Source organism: Gigantopelta aegis, chromosome 10, assembly GCF_016097555.1.
Source record: "Gigantopelta aegis isolate Gae_Host chromosome 10, Gae_host_genome, whole genome shotgun sequence".
In the NCBI taxonomy this organism is placed as follows: Eukaryota; Metazoa; Mollusca; class Gastropoda; order Neomphalida; family Peltospiridae; genus Gigantopelta; species Gigantopelta aegis.
Genome location: NC_054708.1, coordinates 20171534 through 20189654, shown reverse-complemented (window position 1 = coordinate 20189654; position 18121 = coordinate 20171534). Strand labels below are relative to the sequence as shown.

Sequence of the window (18121 nt, the reverse complement as noted above, 5' to 3'; positions counted from 1 at the left end):
ATGCATGTGCTATATGATTAAAGTTTTGTAACCTGCCTATATATATTTATTTGACCCATGTTTAGGAGGGGACATTTTTTAACGGACATTTTTAGGCTTATGTTACAATAAATATCGATTTTTGTTCTTGTCACAACTGTAGGTGTCTGTTGTGATTATAGTAATACAAAAATAATTGTTGTAAAATGTTATTTGAATTATTTATAGGTCAATGTTCATAACAGGACATCGTCAAAAGAAATTTAACGGAAAACAGGGTTAGTTCTTTAAAATACTGTAAATTTATAACACAACATCCAGTTTTGATATGGTTGGTAAAAAAATGTTTACTAGTAGTCTAGTATTCAAATAAATAAAAATAAAAGTATCTATTTCACATTACATTATTATTAAAATATTGATGGAATAATGCAAAAATGCAAATGAGACTCGTAAATGTGTTATTTTGATATATAAATATTCACTACTTGATGAAAAATCAAGTTATTGCAATAAAATTTGGTTTGTAGGTTGCTATACCATTCACACAGGTACCTATAAAATGTCAGTAGAATAGAGCTTTAAATTTTAAAGTTATGAAAATTTTATTCCAATCAATGAGCAGTGCAACCTTTCCCGTGAAACTGCCCATATACACGTGTAAAGCCACAAATTTTTCCTTTTCGTTTTTTTTGGTGTGCCAAATTCAGCTTTAGACCCCTAAAAACAACTTATAAACACAATATTTGGCAAGAGTGATTTTTTTTCTTTTACTTTTACTTGTTTGCCATGTACTTTATTTATTTTAAAATAAAAATACTACAATAATAAACAACTATAATATTAAAGGTCCCCCCCCATTAACAAACTGTGGGTAATTTTTTCAATGAACATGGCAGTTTAAAAATTTTAACAATCGAAAATTAAGAAAATTTTCCTAAACATTACAGTAGTGGTGTACAAACCTGTCTATGCTTGTCGAGGATATTTCCAAAGAATCTGTACGTATCTGGGAAACCTTGAGACCGCGCACATTCCCTGACACTGACCACTCGGTCCTGCTCTGGGTGCAGAACACGGCCCTGTCAAAGACAGAAATAAAGATGTTAATACTTATCTCTGCAAAATGAAGAATGTGAAATAATGTGGTTTCAAAAATTGTCCACCATGCACAGGAATTGACAGATGTATTCATATGAAAAAGTGGGAGCTTTCCTATTTTACTTTGTAAACCAGAACACATTAATATAGCAGTTATTATAAAAATAAATGGCTTCTGTGAAAAGAAATTACTGGCTTCGTAAGTAATTTAATTTGTACCTACATTCAGCTTAAAGGGACATTCCTGAGTTTGCTGCAATTTTTAAGATGTTATCGACTAACAGAGACTTTTTTACAATTGTAATTACATATAAAATATATTTTTCTGAAAAAAATATTAGTGGCTGCATATTAAACGTGTTTCTGATCGTTCTAATATTTGTACTAGGTTAAATTTCATTTTATTTCCTAAAATATTTTTTTTTCATACGTACGAAATCATTTGAAAACAAAATCCAGTTTGGTCTTCTTACAAATATTAAGACGACCAGAAACACATTGAATATACAGACACTGATATTCTAAACAAGAAAATATATTTAATATGTAAGTTTGATTGTAGAAATATTTTATTAGTTGGAAACATCTTACAATGCAGCAAACACAGAAATGTCCCTTTAAGATATAAAATTATATGAAAACTATAAGCTAACTAAAACCCAGTCAAGTCAACTAAACTTAAAACTGTCCCCAAACCTTTAAATTTGAAACATGGTGTCCCCAAACCAATGTGAAACACTATTTTAAAATAATCTGGCCAGAATCCTCTGAACTTCTCAAACTGTTCTGTGAGGCCAGCAGTAAGAATAAAACAATTGTGAATTCATACTGAAGGAAGGAAGGAAATGTTTTATTTAATGACACACTCGACACATTTTATTGGCGTCGGACAAAGGACCACACAGATATTGAGAGAGAAAACCCGCTGTCGCCACTTCATGGGCTACTTTTTACGATCAGCAGCAAGGGATCTTTTATATGCATCATCCCACAGACAGGATTATACATACCACGGCCTTTTTATAACAGTTGTGGAACACTGGCTGGAGTAAGAAATCGACCAATGGACCCACCAAGTCCCACCCCGAATTCATACTGAAATAAATAAAACGTATCTACTGGGATACATCTGACTGGACATAACTCATTTGATTTTGTGCTACATGTATCTATTTAACACTACCGGCCTTGGTGGTGCAGTGGTTAAGCCATTGGACTACAGGCTGGTAGGTACTGGGTTCGGATCCCAGTCGAGGCATGGGATTTTTAATCCCGATACAGACTCCAAACCTCGAGTGATTGCTCTGCAAGGCTCAGTGGGTAGGTGTAAACCACTTGCACCGACCAGTGATCCATAACTGGTTCAACAAAGGCCATGATTTGTGCTATCCTGCCTGTGGGAAGTGCAAATAAAAGATCCCTTGCTGCCTCTCGTAAAAGAGTAGCGTATGTGGCGACAGCGGGTTTCCTCTAAAAAAAAACAGTGTCAGAATGACCGTATGTTTGATGTCCAATAGCCGATGATAAGATTAAAAATCAATGTGCTCTAGTGGCGTCATTAAATAAAACAAACTTTACTTCTTTTTAACTATCTAAAACATCAGAATAACCTGTTTTCCCATTGGTTCCGGGTTGGTGACGGTCGTGCTGAAGAAACCATCCCACTCCAGTCTTCCGTAGAGTCCGGCCCAGTTGTTATGGCGGTTGCCTGTGTGTGGCAGACACCATGGGACCAGTGTGTTGAATTGTCGGTCCATCGTATCACACGATTTGCCTTCTGCACACGAGCACACACCACGGAGGAAACCTTTCTTACTTTTACCATTCCGTTTGTCATGGTGAGTGTAACGGCTGAAATAAAGCAACATGGTCAATAAACAGTTTAAATACTGATTTATTCTAAATATTGATAGTAATGCATTTAATTATCAGTGTTTGTATTATATATGTATGAAGAGTTTCATCGCAAAACGCGGTAAACGCCACTATACACACCCAATCCAAAAAACTTTTTATTCCAAACCACCGTAAACACTACGCCAGCTTCTGCAATCTGTGATATATCCTCAGATAACCGTATCGCGTTTTACTGAAAACTGAAAACTGAATTTGAACTGGTGTTTCTCTACGTGTGAACAGTGTCTGAGTGGTGTTCGCACAATGGTTTTTAATATGGGGGGGAGAGAGAGAACCATTCTACTTTCAAATGGCCTAAAAAAAAAAAAAATTGGTCTAAACATTTTCCAGCATAATTTGCTAAATGGTAATCAACATTTCTTGCTGAGCTTAAAATTACAGTGCAGAAATAATAGAAGAATCATAAATCTTTATAGATGTCTGAAAAGTAAATAGTTTTGACAGAATATAATGTATAATATAGATGAAATAATTATTTTAAAATACAATTATCTTAAAAAGCAGAAAACTTTATATTGATTATATAAAAGTGATTTTTCAACATCTCAGATAAAATTCAATTGAATTCCTTAAAGTTAATTTTACACCTTTCTTTAATGAAAAGAACTGAAATTGGATTTAAAAAAAAACAAAACTTTAAAAATCATACCTAAAAAGCATGAAACTGCAAGCCACACTTTTTGTCAAGCTTAATTATTGCAGTAGACTAACATATAAATGTGTTGTTAAACGTACAGTTTCTTTGCCTTTGTTCCGTCCGAAAGTCTGACTTCAATGTTGGGTAAATCTCTCCAGTCTGATCCTGGAGCTAGTGGGATGTGGTGCATGCGAGCGTGAACCAGGCAACTCATTTCTTTACAGATGTGGTCACGCAGAATGGGCTGGTGCTGCTGGCCACGGATCTGTCAATCAAGAACAGAATTTTCTTTTTTTAAATGAAAGCCCAGTATATTTTAACTGTGATTATAGCTATTTACATCTTTAAAAATTAACAAAGCAGTCATACTGTGATACATATTATCACATGATCATGTGTGCTGTACAGAATTTATCAAACCAATACTTATCCTGACCTCTCACCATAGTGCAATTCTCTCACCTCAAATATCCTAACAGCCTATCAGCAAGTTATGATCTTCCCAAAGTGTCATGGGTACCCTCTTCTTCAAGTTAAAAAAATACAATTTTTAAATTAGTTTTTTTAAACTGCTGTATCATGTTATAATATGTATTTATTATTAGAACAGGGCAGATTGTCAATGCTATTGAAACTAGATTTTTGGAATTCTTTTCAAATATCCCAACTGCAATTTCTAGAGATTGTTTAAACCCTGGTTTTACATCTGATCTCAGAAAGAAGAAAAATCCTTACCAGCCGCTGAAAGTGAGTCTGAGCATCTCCCTTGTACGATATTTCTTCTTTTTTGGCCCCATTCCTGATTTCTGGCAGATCGGACATCGCATCCCTCACAGTGATGGTGCGGAATGGCGTGGACGTTGTGCGTGTGATGTTTGAATTGAACTGGGTAAAAGTAAACAAACAAATGAAGACTTAAACCATCTGCAACATGGAACAAAACTAAACTTTGAAATGAATCTACCCTAGCAATTGTTCAATGAAATTGGACCTTACAGCCACACTACATTCATCTCCATCAGAAGATCAGTCACATACAAGGTACATTTGGGCTGTTCCAAAGTTTGTACCACTAACTGGTTATTGTCATAATTATCATAATTTTGTGTGTATGAAAAAATATATACTCTTCAAAAAAAGTGGGGGAACTCTAATAAGAATTTACAATTGCCAAAATTGTAAAGTATATTAGCTGTGGAGAATGGTTATAAGATAATAGTGAATTAATTGGGCAAACATTACAACCCGTAGTTTATTATTACAGTAGCTTTTATGACCACCAAAGATCTTGAAGGACGATTGGGGTTAGAAGTGAAATTTGAAAGTCAACATTTTTTTATCAGTAAATTGCAAATTCAAAGAATAAAAATGATTTTTAAAAAACATTAACAACTGTATGATCAACAGAATGAAAAAGATTGACAGAAACAATATTCCAGTGATTAATGGACCTTCCTGGAAATTGTCAAAATCGACAATAACACCCCACACACGTGTACGGGCCAACTGCGTGATGCATGTGCAAACTATGGAATGTGTTTCAGTGTGTTGATAAACAGACCTGAACGTTCTTTACTAGGATGTCTGTGGTCAAAACGTATGTTTGGTCTAATAGTTGATATTAACATTAATATTTCAGGTTCTCCTACTTTTTTTGAAGAGTATATATTAGGAGAAAAAAACAAACATTTAAGTTACAACAAACATTAGGATAACCAGAACACATTGGATATACACACACTGATACTGTAAACAAGAAATTGTGTTTAATATGCAAATTTAATTAAATCTGAAACACCTTACAATGGCAGCAAACTCAGTTTTAGAAACAAAGAAAGAAATGTTTTATTTAACGACGCACTCAACACATTTTATTTACGGTTATATGGCGTCAGACATATGGTTAAGGACCACACAGATATTGAAGGAGGAAACCCGCTGTCGCCACTTCATGGGCTACTCTTTTCGATTGACAGCAAGGGATCTTTTATATGCACCATCCCATAGACAGGATAGCACATGCCATGGCCTTTGATGTACCAGTAGTTTTAGAAACATGCAGCAATTGTTTTTTATGAATTGGTATTAATGGTGTAACTTTACAGATGGAAATGTGAATTTTGAAACACAATAAGTCAACTGAATTAATAATAACAAGCCTCAAAGAAAACAGCATCTGCTAAGTTTAACTATATACCTTCTTCTCATCCACCATCACTGTTATCTGCATGGCTCTTGGTGAGAACGTGTGCAGGGGTTCGGGGTAAAAGGGTAACTTCTCTCCCGGGGCCGCGGCTAGGATGATGGCTCTATCAAGGAAGGAAATGTTTTATTTTAACGACACTCCACACATTTTATTTATGGTTCTGTGGCGTAGGACATATGGTTAAGGACCACACAGATATTGAGAGAGGAAACCCATTGTCGCCACTTCATGGGCTACTCTTTTTTGATTAGCAGCAAGGGATCTTTTATATGCACCATCCCACAGACAGGATAACACATACCATGGCCTTTGATATACCAGTCATGATGCACTGGCTGGAGCGAGAAATGGCCCAATGGGCCCACCAACGGGGATCGATCCCAGACCGACCGTGCACTGAGCAGGCGCTTTACCACTGGGCTACGTTCTGGCCTGGCTCTATCAACACAAAAACATAAATATGAACTCTACACCACTATGAGAAGTTTTTATTAAAGTATTCTGTTCTCGACACATATTAACAGACTAAATATCATTATTAAATATCTACATGCATAAATACTGATCAACAAAAGAAATAGCCCTGAAAGGTTTGGCACATGAATGTAATTTAAAAGTATAACTTACTTTTATACAGAAAATTGTGAATACCATTCATATTATCTTTTGCTTTTCTTCATTAATAAAACATATACCAGTCCCAACAAATGTTACCTTACATTTAAAAAAACCCCCAACCCAAATCAGGGACGATGACAGGTAATGAAAAGTAGGTTGCATACTTAAAGAAAGCATTTCAGATTGTATGTACATGAGCCTTTTACTCACTGCTCGTCTGGTTACTGGTAGAAAGCTATGGCAAATACATTAAAAAACAAATCAAGATTGTTTGACTTTTTAAAACTTGTTTGACTTTTAAAAACTTTTTCTGACTAAGCAGGCACCTGCCTGAAAACTGCATGATGCATGTGAAACTCCTTTTTCATGTTAAAATGTTTACGTTTGATTAGGGTTGGCAGGGTATAAATTTCTTTGCAATCTGACTTCAGACAATCATGCCACCAAAATTTAAACTGGGCATTCTGGACTGTGATCGAGCCCTGCCATGTTTCAATGATAGCATATCCATGAGACAAATAGTGAGATGCCTGTAAGCGAGCCATTCCATCATCCATTAACTGCAAGAGCGTTTCCATACCACTGACAGTGAATGGACTATCCCTCAAGACGCAGTGTCCACATGGCACTTAATTTCTTGTGACTAGTATATTCGGTATCATCATATTAAAAATTGGCACTAAATTATAACATAAAAGTTTTCTTTCTTTTTAGATGTAAAATAAATTGTAATAACTCTAATAGTATGTTATATGAATAATATTAAAAAGTGTTTAACAATAAATATTGTTTTTTTCTAAGACAAATAATTCTTGCAATGATATATTAAGTTCATTAATATAGCACTATATGTTTTTCCAAATCTAAACTAAATATTATGATTAAATTCCAAATGTAAACTAGATATAAATTATCTTCCAGGAAAGAACATGTTCAATGCTTAATGTATTTATACTTATTAAATAAGAAACCAACCTCCTCCTTGTTTGTGAAACTCCGTAACTTCCCGCTTGCAGAATACCAAATGTACACTGATAGCCCATCTGGACGAGACACCGAAGAGTTAGCTTCAGCACCATGCTGCGCTTGAAAGACACAAAATTTCTCACATTCTCCAGGAGGAAGAACCGAGGTCGGTAATAGTCGCAGTAGCTCAAGTACGAGGAAATAAGAGAATTCTGGAATAAATAAACAACATCTATATAGTGGAAATTCAAGTAGGAGGAAATAAGAGAATTCGGGAATAAACAACATCTACATAATGGAAATTCACTGCATAATGTAACTAAAATAATATAAGAACATACATTTTTGTTCAAAAGATAAAAATTATTTGTTTTGATTTTATGTTTAAAACCAACTTAAAGATTATCTTCTGCCATTTTCTTTATATACAAAGATAAACATTTAAATGATGAAACTTTTAAAACCCTAAAGTTATTTCATGTGGGGGATTTTACATGGAAATAATACAGACAGTAATTTTTGCAACATAATCAAGCTTTTTTTTAATGACACTGTCAATGTAAACAGTTCAAAATGTTAAAATTCAGGGAATTTTTTTTTTTTTAAATCTTAATTAGCGATATTTCTAGTCAATTAAAAATTTATTAGCAACTACTGTTTAATGTTGTAAAATTGTGTTGCGATGTCTAAAACTTGCGTAACAAATCTCGACGCGATACTGAAATAAAATGTAACCTGAAATGATTTTAAATGTCTAAAGAATGTTTAAAGCAGTGAGAGGTGTAACGCGTTACAGACACTCACCTTGAACATGGAATACTCTCTGGAGTTAAAGCGGTTCATTCCACTGAAGCCCTGACACGGTGGCCCTCCACACAACAGTTCTACTTCTCCCTTCTGAGGAAGCCTCTGTCCCAGGGAGTCTGTTGTTTCTCCCTAGAATATGTAATTAATTACTTAACCAAACATAATTTACAAAAATATTTATCAAAATACATCCCTAAATCAAAGGCATAACAGAAAAGATGGTTACCTACAATGTGTAACAGGATATATATAGAATCATTTAGGAATATATAGAGGCTATTTCATGGGTTTTTTCGAATACAATTTTTATGTCAACGAGTGGTGTGTGAAAACCATATTTTCACGAATTGCGAAGCAATGAGTGAAAATATGGTTTTCACACATCACGAGTTGACATAAAAATCGTATTCGGAAAAACACCGTGAAATGATCTATTTATTATATACATATTTCCTAATTTTTGACAATATCTTTCGCTTTTTGGTAATATCTTTCGCTTATCCTATCGAAAACACGTAACGTCATGATATATTTCTTCCTATGGAACTTTGCCAGAAAATTTACTTTACCATAGACTTTTAAAAAGAAATCTGATTAAAATTTATCTTTATTAACATTTATTTAACAATACTGCGGTGCAAACATACCTGACAAAGCGATCCTCTAAAAACTCCCACAAAAACAAAACGAGTCAAATGCCGTTAAATTCTTACACTTACACTCGATGACACTACATTGTGTCATCATTATTTAGCTTCGTATTCAATTCGTTTTAGATATTTTATCGTTATTGCACTTCGTATCCCTTTTTTTTATAGGTACAGTTGTTTAAATTACATTTTTTATTTTTCAAACACGATTAGATGCATTTAAATACGAAGAACCGAGACAAAGGGAGATAATTTATTCATGCACTTTTACAAAAAAGTAAATACGACTTCTATATTTTCACTGTAGCTAAAATACAGTGAAAATATGACTTTTCACCGGATATGACTTTTATGGTTTCCGTAGAGCTATATATTTCATTGCTATGTATATAATAAAAAAAATTATTAAAAGAAATCATCTCTTAAATGGCTCCTCAATAAAAAAAAATTCACAGCGAGGTCTAGTTATTTATTGAACCATTCATTCATTTCATTTATTATTATTTTCATGAATATATATCCAATTAAGGTTCAAGCATGCTGTTCTTGGTACACATCTCAGCTGTCTGGACTGTTTATCCAGAACAGAGTCTGTGTAGTTACCGTACACACACACATCGAGTCTTTAAAATTGCTCTGGGTGGGAGTCGGTATCAGGAGACGAACCCAGCATCTACCAGCCTCAAGTCCAATGGCTTAACCACTACACAAATGATGCTGGTTTATTGAACCATATCAGCTCTCTACTTTTATACTAGTTAAAAATATTTCCTCACGCTTCAGCCCAGAATTATTTCCACCAGCTACTTACATCCATGACCCTCTTGAGAAGGTTGTTACAGTCTTCTGTGAATACGATACAACCCGGATTATTCAGTCGGAAGGCCTGAGCTGCCGGTTCTTCCTTCTCAATAGCCCAGCGAGATTCTGCCACACCAGCCTGATGAAAACCTTCGGATAATCCTGAAATTGTTTTTGTTTAAAGATATGTACATGTTAATTGTAACATCAAACATTAGTTTTCAATTACAAAATCAGTTAAAATTATCAGCCCCTATTGCCATGTTTACCAGAATAGACCCTACAAATCGCCCAATTTCCCCCAAATTATCTTTAAAAAAAAGAGATAAATTAAATAAAATATACATCACTAGGACTTCTTATTCAGAGAATTTTACAGGAATGGTAAATCTGTTATACCGTATATTGCAGTGTATTAGCCGACTTTTGAAGTCTAGGAATACTTTCCAAAAGAAGAGAGTCGGCTTATACACGGATGCAACAAACTTGTTCATAAAATTCCGAATGAAAAAACTCCCAGCCCCAACTTACAAATGTTGATCAGACCCTTACAGCCTTTCACAGCTTATGTAACAATAATTTGTGCACAGTATAAATAAAACACCCCATCATGCAGTATAATGTCATTTTTTTTTCCTGAATGCATTAATAGTTTGATGAATAATAATAAAAATTACTTGTTCTATTGTCATTTCAATGGTAAAAATGTGTTCTGCCATCTTTGACACCTCTGTTTATATAATTTTGTAAGCTCTTATTTGATTGGATCACATGATTTTGTGAAAACAACACCCATGGACCACAGAATCGTTTGCTTTTCTGTGGAGGGGAAAACAGGGATTAAACATGTCTTAATGAGTTTATTATTTGCTGTCCAGTGAATAATTAAATTAGTTATGTGCAGTGATATGTTGTTAAAGCTTGAATTGTTTATTTTCTTGTTATAATTTATCGGTGCTAAATTATTTTTGTATATCATGAAAGACGTTAGCATTGCAATAACAATTACCGTGTCTGTAATAATGAAAGGGGAAACAATATAATGAAACAGAAAAGCACAAGTCTATTTGTTGACAGTATTAATGAAATCAATACAATATACAACTGGACAAAAGATGACTTCGGCTTATACAAGGAGTTGGCTAATACACGGCAATGTACAGTACATAATAAAATTGAATAATTCATGCATGACCACTTCAGCTATCTGTAGACGCCCTCGAAGCAAATTTATTTTGGTTATTTATCATATGTAATTTTTATGTAAATGAGTAATATGCACTGCTTACCTCCACAACCAGCAAACACATCTAGCGTCCGAAGACGTTGAATGGGAGTAACTGTCTCATTCATTTGATCGTTTTCAACAGTAGATGATTTTCCTTTGCCTTTACCCTTGCCTTTGCCCTGTAACAATTATAAAATCTACATAAAAACTTGGCAAAACTGAATATGAATAATATCTTACCTCAAATTAATAAAAAATGTTTTACTCATTGTGTTTTGTTCTTTTAATGAATGAAGGGGAAATGATAAAATTTGTTTTATGACACTACTAGAGCACATTGATTTACTAATCATCAGCTATTGGATGTCAAACATTTGGTAATTCTGGCATGTACTCATCCGAGGAAACCTACTACTTTTTTCCATTAGCATCAAGGGATCTTTTATATGCACTTTCCCACAGACAAGAAAGCACATACCATGGCCTTTGCCCAGTTGTGATGCACCAGTTGGAATGTGAAAAAATCAGTTGAGGTGGTTCAATCCTGCGACACAACTCTTATGTTGTAGTGCATAAATAGGAGACCACTGCTTTACACTTGTTCTAAACCAAAAATACTCATGCAGAAACTACCCTAGGCCCATAAAAAAAAGACACCCAGCCAAAATAAAATGCCCCAAAACCCCAACAACAATAAATGGTTGGTACAGATGATACAAGGAGAGAATACCTTTCCTTTGGTTCCCATCAGTTTAACCTTTGACGGAGGTTCTTCAAATGTCCTTGATTTGCTGATATACTCCTAAAATAAAATATTTAAAATTAAAGTTTCTTTTGTTTAACGACACCACTAGAGCACATTGATTAATTAATTAATCATCGGCTAGTGGATGTCAAACATTTGATAACACAAGATTGCTCAGCATGAATAATCCTTCAATGACGTCCTATGTCTGGTCCAATAAGAATCACGAGGGTTCAATAACAAATAAATCTGTATGCTATATTTGTTCATCCTTTCTTTTTTTTAACCTAAAATAACATGCAACAATCTATAATATGATATACTCATGAAAAAAAATAAGGGAACACATAAATAATAACAGCAAATATTGCTTGTCAGCAGAATCCTCATCCGTTTTAACATGAAGTTAACTGTTATTAATGTTCAATCCCACAGTACTGACATTGAATCCCACATTACATTTCTGTATTGTATACAGGTACATCTTCTCTAATAGTGAATTATATAAGGTCTTAAATACCATGTGTTCCCATATTTATTTCCATCAGTATATGCAAGGCCTTTTTAAAGTTTCTGAATGTTCTGATTGCTTCTCCTCAATTGATCTGCACTACCAAGTGCCTTCTCAGATCCAAACAACTACAATACACACATCGTGCTAAATATTGAGTACAAAGATGAATTCCATAAATGCATCCTAAATGGATGACTCTATCTTTGTCACTTAGTACAGAGTTGGCTATATACGCAGTGGCCATATATATAGCTTTGGCTAATGAGAGTTGGCTATCAACAAGCATGTCATATTTATATATATAAAGCCCAGTAAAGGTCACCACTCATCTAACATTTTCCATGACAAGCATGGGTTATATCTAGTAATTATTAGTATACAACTAGATGCATAACATCATACAGACAAAGACTCAGTTTACTTACCTCGTTGAAGTAGAACCTGTCAGGTGCTTTGAGAAAGTATTCATCTCGATCTTCCGCTATGTTTTCCCCATACACCACACTGCATTTCCCCTCCACCAACCTCAAGTCGACTATCGCCTCTACAAATAAGTACAGAAAACAAATTATACGTTGAATTAGATGTATTATGATAAAAGAATGGGAACCAAAGGAGTATCAAACAGAGAATAATACATGAGTGGCCGTTAGATACCATTTAATTCACAACCAGTTCTTTTAAAATGTATCTCACAAGCGAAATCAAGTTCGATACGTGTTTAAACAACAAGGTTTTAAAAAAAATTTAACATCTGTTTCAACTCAGTTATTTACAGCCATTGCACTTGTAGCTGACTTACGTGTCACAGACACATAATTGTCAGGTTAACTATACGTCACAGTGTAATCGATTTCCATTGCGTTGTTTTTTATTGGACGTATGACATTGGTCACCTGGTCATCACCTAGGAGCAGCCAGTCATATGCCTTGAAATTGTTAACACTTACGCAGGGCTATGCAAAAATATGGTAGTCCAAAAAATAATAATGGATGTTGTCAAATTAAGGTAAGTGAACCATGAACCAAGAGCAAGATTTTAATGTGGAATAAATATACGCAATACAAATATTAATAGTCGTTCATATGTTATAGCTCTAAAGAAGATCGCCCAAATAATATTATTTGGGCGCCATTATTTTTTAATATTTAAGTCACTTTTACAGGACATTGGTCGCATTTGGCGACCTGGCCACAGGCTGTTTTGAGCCCTGTTATGTTCCAATGGGTGTGTAAGAAAATAAAATAATTTTGTACAAGAAAGTTACTTTAGAATACTCTACTCATTAAACAAGATTGACATAAAACTTTCCTTTGGCAATAATGACACAATAAAAACAAAATGACAGTGTAGCTCACTTTTCCTGAAAAGCAAAACTCTTAATTCAAATTGCTTAAATTTCATATAAATTTAATGATTTCTTTACTAACCTTCCTCAGTCCAATATAGCATGTTAAAGTCCGAGAAATAGCTACCCTGAATTCCCTTGTGTGTGTTCTCAGGCCTGTATAAATGAAATCAAAACGTACAAGACAAAACACAGAACAGAGAATCAGTTGGCTGCAACAAACAGAATGAATCAAAAAACAAACCCAAAGCTGCTTATTTTTAGACTAACAAAAAAATAATTAAAACTAAAACCTAGATCATTTACAAAATATATCAAGTAAAACACCTTTTTTCAAGTATGTATGGTGTTAAATCGGATCTTGCAATTTTATAAGTAAGCTAAAATAAACTCAATCTCATTAAAATTAGCTCCACTATTACATGTGGATCTAACAGCAGCCAGTTGGAGCTCATGTCCACCAATCGAAACCTTACTTGCAGAATCAAGGCATTCGTAATTCACAAGAAACATGCCGTATACCCTCAGGATAATTCGGAATGTTTCAAAATTATTTTTAAATCACTGGCATGATTCTGCAAGTAAGGTTTTGATTGGTGGACATGAGCTCCAACTGGCTGCTGTTAGATCCACATGTAATAGTGGAGCTAATTTTAATTAGATTGAAATACTCTCCAATATCCTACTTTTTTCACTTTATTTTAATACCTTTCTAAATATATATATATATTTTTTTTATCCCACTGCCCCCTTTCGTTTCCCTCCTTTGAATTCCATCTCATTTCTTCCCGATTTGGCAACTCCTCCTATCTTTCAACTTCTTTCGCTGTCCACCTCCACATCCCAGTCCTTGTCTCTCCAACCGCGACAGGTGCTTGTCTCTTGTGGCTATCTGCGCCACACACCTGCCATTCCCCATCAGATTTTAGCTATGGGCTTAGTCTGACCACTTTGGGGAGTGTTCAGTAGTTACTTCTGGCATTGTTATTATACCTTTCTAAATATAATAATATGGAGGAATATGCAAAATTGCTGATAAAAAATACATAAGGATGAATATAAGTTAAAACAAACCTGTAGAATTTGTTAACTTTGAGTCTGATGTCTGAAAGATTGACAAACTTGGATGATGAGTGAGCCTTTCGACAATAGATTTCTTTAATGCGAGCGATACGAAATGGTTCAGGACACGCTTCATTTGATCCCTTGATGTAATCAGACTTCCTGTAGGCTTCGGGGTAAACTTCCTCATCCACCTTTAATATGATAAATAAAACGGAGAGAAATAAAATTAGGACTTGGTGATACAATGGACATATCACAGGCTTCTGGGTAAACTTCCTCATCCACCTTTAATATGATAAATAAAAAGGAGAGAAATAAAATTAGGTCTTGGTGATACAATAGACATATCACAGGTTTCTGGGTAAACTTCCTCATCCACCTTTAATATGATAAATAAAAAGGAGAGAAATAAATTAGGACTTAGTGATACAATAGACATATCACAGGCTTCTGGGTAAACTTCCTCATCCACCTTTAATATGATAAATAAAGGAGAGAAATAACATTAGGACTTGGTGATACAATAGACATATCACAGGCTTCTGGGTAAACTTCATCCACCTTTAATGTTAAAAAAAAAAGGAGAATAACAAGCATTATGAGTACTACTAAAGCAACACATGTTCCTTACCGGGCCCAAACATTTCCATATCTCGAAAGTCAAAGGGCCATAACTCTGAGTAAATCACTATGAAACTTAAACTTTATCTGTAACAATACATAATAAAGCTATATACAAAATTTCATCTCAATTTAGGAATTCTGAAGAAAAAAAACCCCATCCCTAAAACTATATGTGGGACAGATGGACGGACAGATGGAAATGAAACCTAGTCTCATCCAGATGGAACAATAAATAAAGGACTAATAAGGACTGCTGTTTGTAAAATCTTCAGGAGCTGAAAAAAGCTCGAGTCATTGCTCCCCTTAGAAATTAGCATAACTTAACCTTCTGACTACTGCAGGTGAGATATCTCGCCCGACGTCACGCCAGTCGACATACTGTACAGTGCATTCCCCAATTAATATTTCCTGCCGTTTTGCACACGACACTCACCGGAAACCATTTATTAACAGGAAGCCGAGTTGTCTTCTGTGGAAAACAGCTTGGAATTTTTAGTTGAAAAGTGGTTTTCGGCAAGTATTTTCGGTTGAAAACAATGGCAGCACATCACGGTCATTTTCAGGGATAAATAGCTGATTGTGACAGCTATTTTGATAATAAATTTGATCCTTTTACCAACAACAAAAATATCCAAATATTGGGATATGAATCATAGTTCATTTTAAAAAAAATATTCTGGTCAGAAAGCCACTGATATTGGGAATAATGGACATAAATACTGGACAGCTGGCCACAAATGCCCATAAGTAAATGCGACTTTTTAGATTTTTTGCCTAATTTTAATCAACATTAACTGATCTAAAATATCATAAAAATGAGGAAAATACACTAAAATAATACTTAACAATTCAAATATGAACTTTATTTTATGTATTTATAAAACATTCAAGTGAATATATGCAAGTAAAAATTATAAACTTATACCCACTCAACGTGGTTTTGTGTCAAAATTAATCCAGTACTCTAAAGGTTAATTGTTAAAATGTAAATGTCACCAAACTGATAATATATACAACAATAAAATTAATATCTGTTCATGTTTCACCGTCATTTATAATTATACTAACCATCCTTACTTTTCATTTCAGTCCTGTTAACAAGTTTACCATAAATTTATGATCATCAAACAAATATTAATTTAATCACTGTCATTTATAAGTTTTAACTGCTCATTAATAATTAATTACTAACCATTCTCACTGACTAACTTTATGACTATCACTATATAACCACCACTGTCAAATAATTATTTATTAATCATTGTTCTTTTGAAGTTTTTAAATTGTCATTAAATTTAATTAATAATCTTCCTCACTTCATGTCATTCAGACAAATTAATCCGTGTCAGTGTATGCGACAAATTCAGCAAAACCTAATTTCCACCCTCTGACAACATGCGAACATTTTGAAAGTAAAACCAATAATTAAATATAACAGGGAGTTATTAGTAAGTAAACAAGTAAATAAACATAGCAATATCGTTTTATTTTGACATTGGTTACAATTAATTTGCCAGATTGCTACAAAATCTAACACACCTTACCTGCCCATTCTGCAAATTTCTAATAATTCCAGACACCTCGGCTAATTACGAATATGATTGGAATATTCCGATAGACAGTATGACTTCCGCTTACATACATCCAATAAAAACAGTTGATACATGTTATATTGAGGAAGACACCACTGTTTTCTTTTTTTGAACAAAAACTTTTGGTTTCAGTTTTAATTTCTCAAAAGTTATTTAAGTTTAACAGTATACAATTTTCACCTTGCAAATTTGTTAAGGGGAGCGTTTTTTCACGCCATGAGATATGTTTTACAGGCGCTATACAGCCGTGGAGCGCGATCGCGGCTGTCAAACGGCAGTCACTGCCTTGGTGATACAATGGACATATCACAAGTTTCTGGAACCATACTACCATAGTAAGGGGATTCAGGGGAGAAGTCTAGTTTGGACCTTTTCGTCTTCATTATCACTGGTAACCTATATGAATAATCTAAGATTTCACTGTAAAAATTGTTTTAGCGTCAGTTCGAACCCAACCCACCATCCCCAAGCCTACATCCTTGGGTTTGAATCAATGTTTATTTTTGCTGTCCAAGTAATGTTCATTTCTTAAAATGTGGCAAAACTGTCCATGAAGACATATATAGACGCAGGGTTCGAACTTAAGAATTTGTTACCTACGGCAATTTTAAACCAGAGACTTTGGTAACAAGGGGCGGGATGTAGCCCAGTGGTAAAGCGCTCGCTCGATGCGTGGTCGGTCTAGGATCAATACCCATCGATGGGCCCAATGGGCTATTTCTCGTTCCAGCCAGTGCACTACGACTGGCATATCAAAAGGCTGTGATATGTACTACCCTGTCTGTGGGATAATGCATATAAAAGATCCCTTGCTGCTAATCGAAAAGAGTAGCCCATGAAGCGGCGACAGTGGGTTTCGTCTTTCAATATCTGTGTGGTCCTTAACCATATGTCTGACACCATATAACCGTAAATAAAATGTGTTGGGGGCATCGTTAAATAAAACATTTCCTTCCTTATTCCTTTGGCAACAAATATAAAAATCAAGAAACAGTCCCTTCAACTGACAGCAATCCATTGGCAGAGTTCGACAAATCCGCTAGCCCGATGCCCGTGGCTAGTGGTTTTAAGTTCGGGCTAGTGAGAAACGCAAAACCACTAGCCCTGCGGGTTTCCCCCCTCCTCTCGTTATCGCTCGATGGTGGGTTTTTTCTTTTTCTCTCGGCTGAATTTCGTTTAATAAATTTGATTGTGATGTTTGTCATCGAATAATATCAACAACGCTATCAGTATATAATAATAATCTACTTGAGCTAGGTCTGCAAAATGCAGTAACATGCTATCTCTACATCGTCACAGTTACAGCATGAATTGTTTACTTT

General features: G+C 34.6%; 1 protein-coding gene across 1 annotated transcript in view; it reads right to left on the bottom strand.

Moving 5' to 3' along the window:
- Window positions 1-18121, bottom strand: part of LOC121383258 (DNA (cytosine-5)-methyltransferase PliMCI-like) — a 50668-nt gene that overhangs the window by 3200 nt on the left and 29347 nt on the right. Inside the window, exons 18-30 of the mRNA XM_041513163.1 lie at window positions 14593-14774; window positions 13601-13674; window positions 12595-12713; window positions 11641-11712; window positions 10972-11089; window positions 9693-9844; window positions 8229-8360; window positions 7434-7636; window positions 5832-5943; window positions 4370-4519; window positions 3733-3899; window positions 2691-2931; window positions 945-1061 (exon numbers count right to left, since the gene is read on the bottom strand). Coding sequence (XP_041369097.1) covers window positions 945-1061; window positions 2691-2931; window positions 3733-3899; window positions 4370-4519; window positions 5832-5943; window positions 7434-7636; window positions 8229-8360; window positions 9693-9844; window positions 10972-11089; window positions 11641-11712; window positions 12595-12713; window positions 13601-13674; window positions 14593-14774 — 1839 coding nt within the window. The remainder of the gene's footprint in view (window positions 1-944; window positions 1062-2690; window positions 2932-3732; window positions 3900-4369; window positions 4520-5831; window positions 5944-7433; window positions 7637-8228; window positions 8361-9692; window positions 9845-10971; window positions 11090-11640; window positions 11713-12594; window positions 12714-13600; window positions 13675-14592; window positions 14775-18121) is intronic.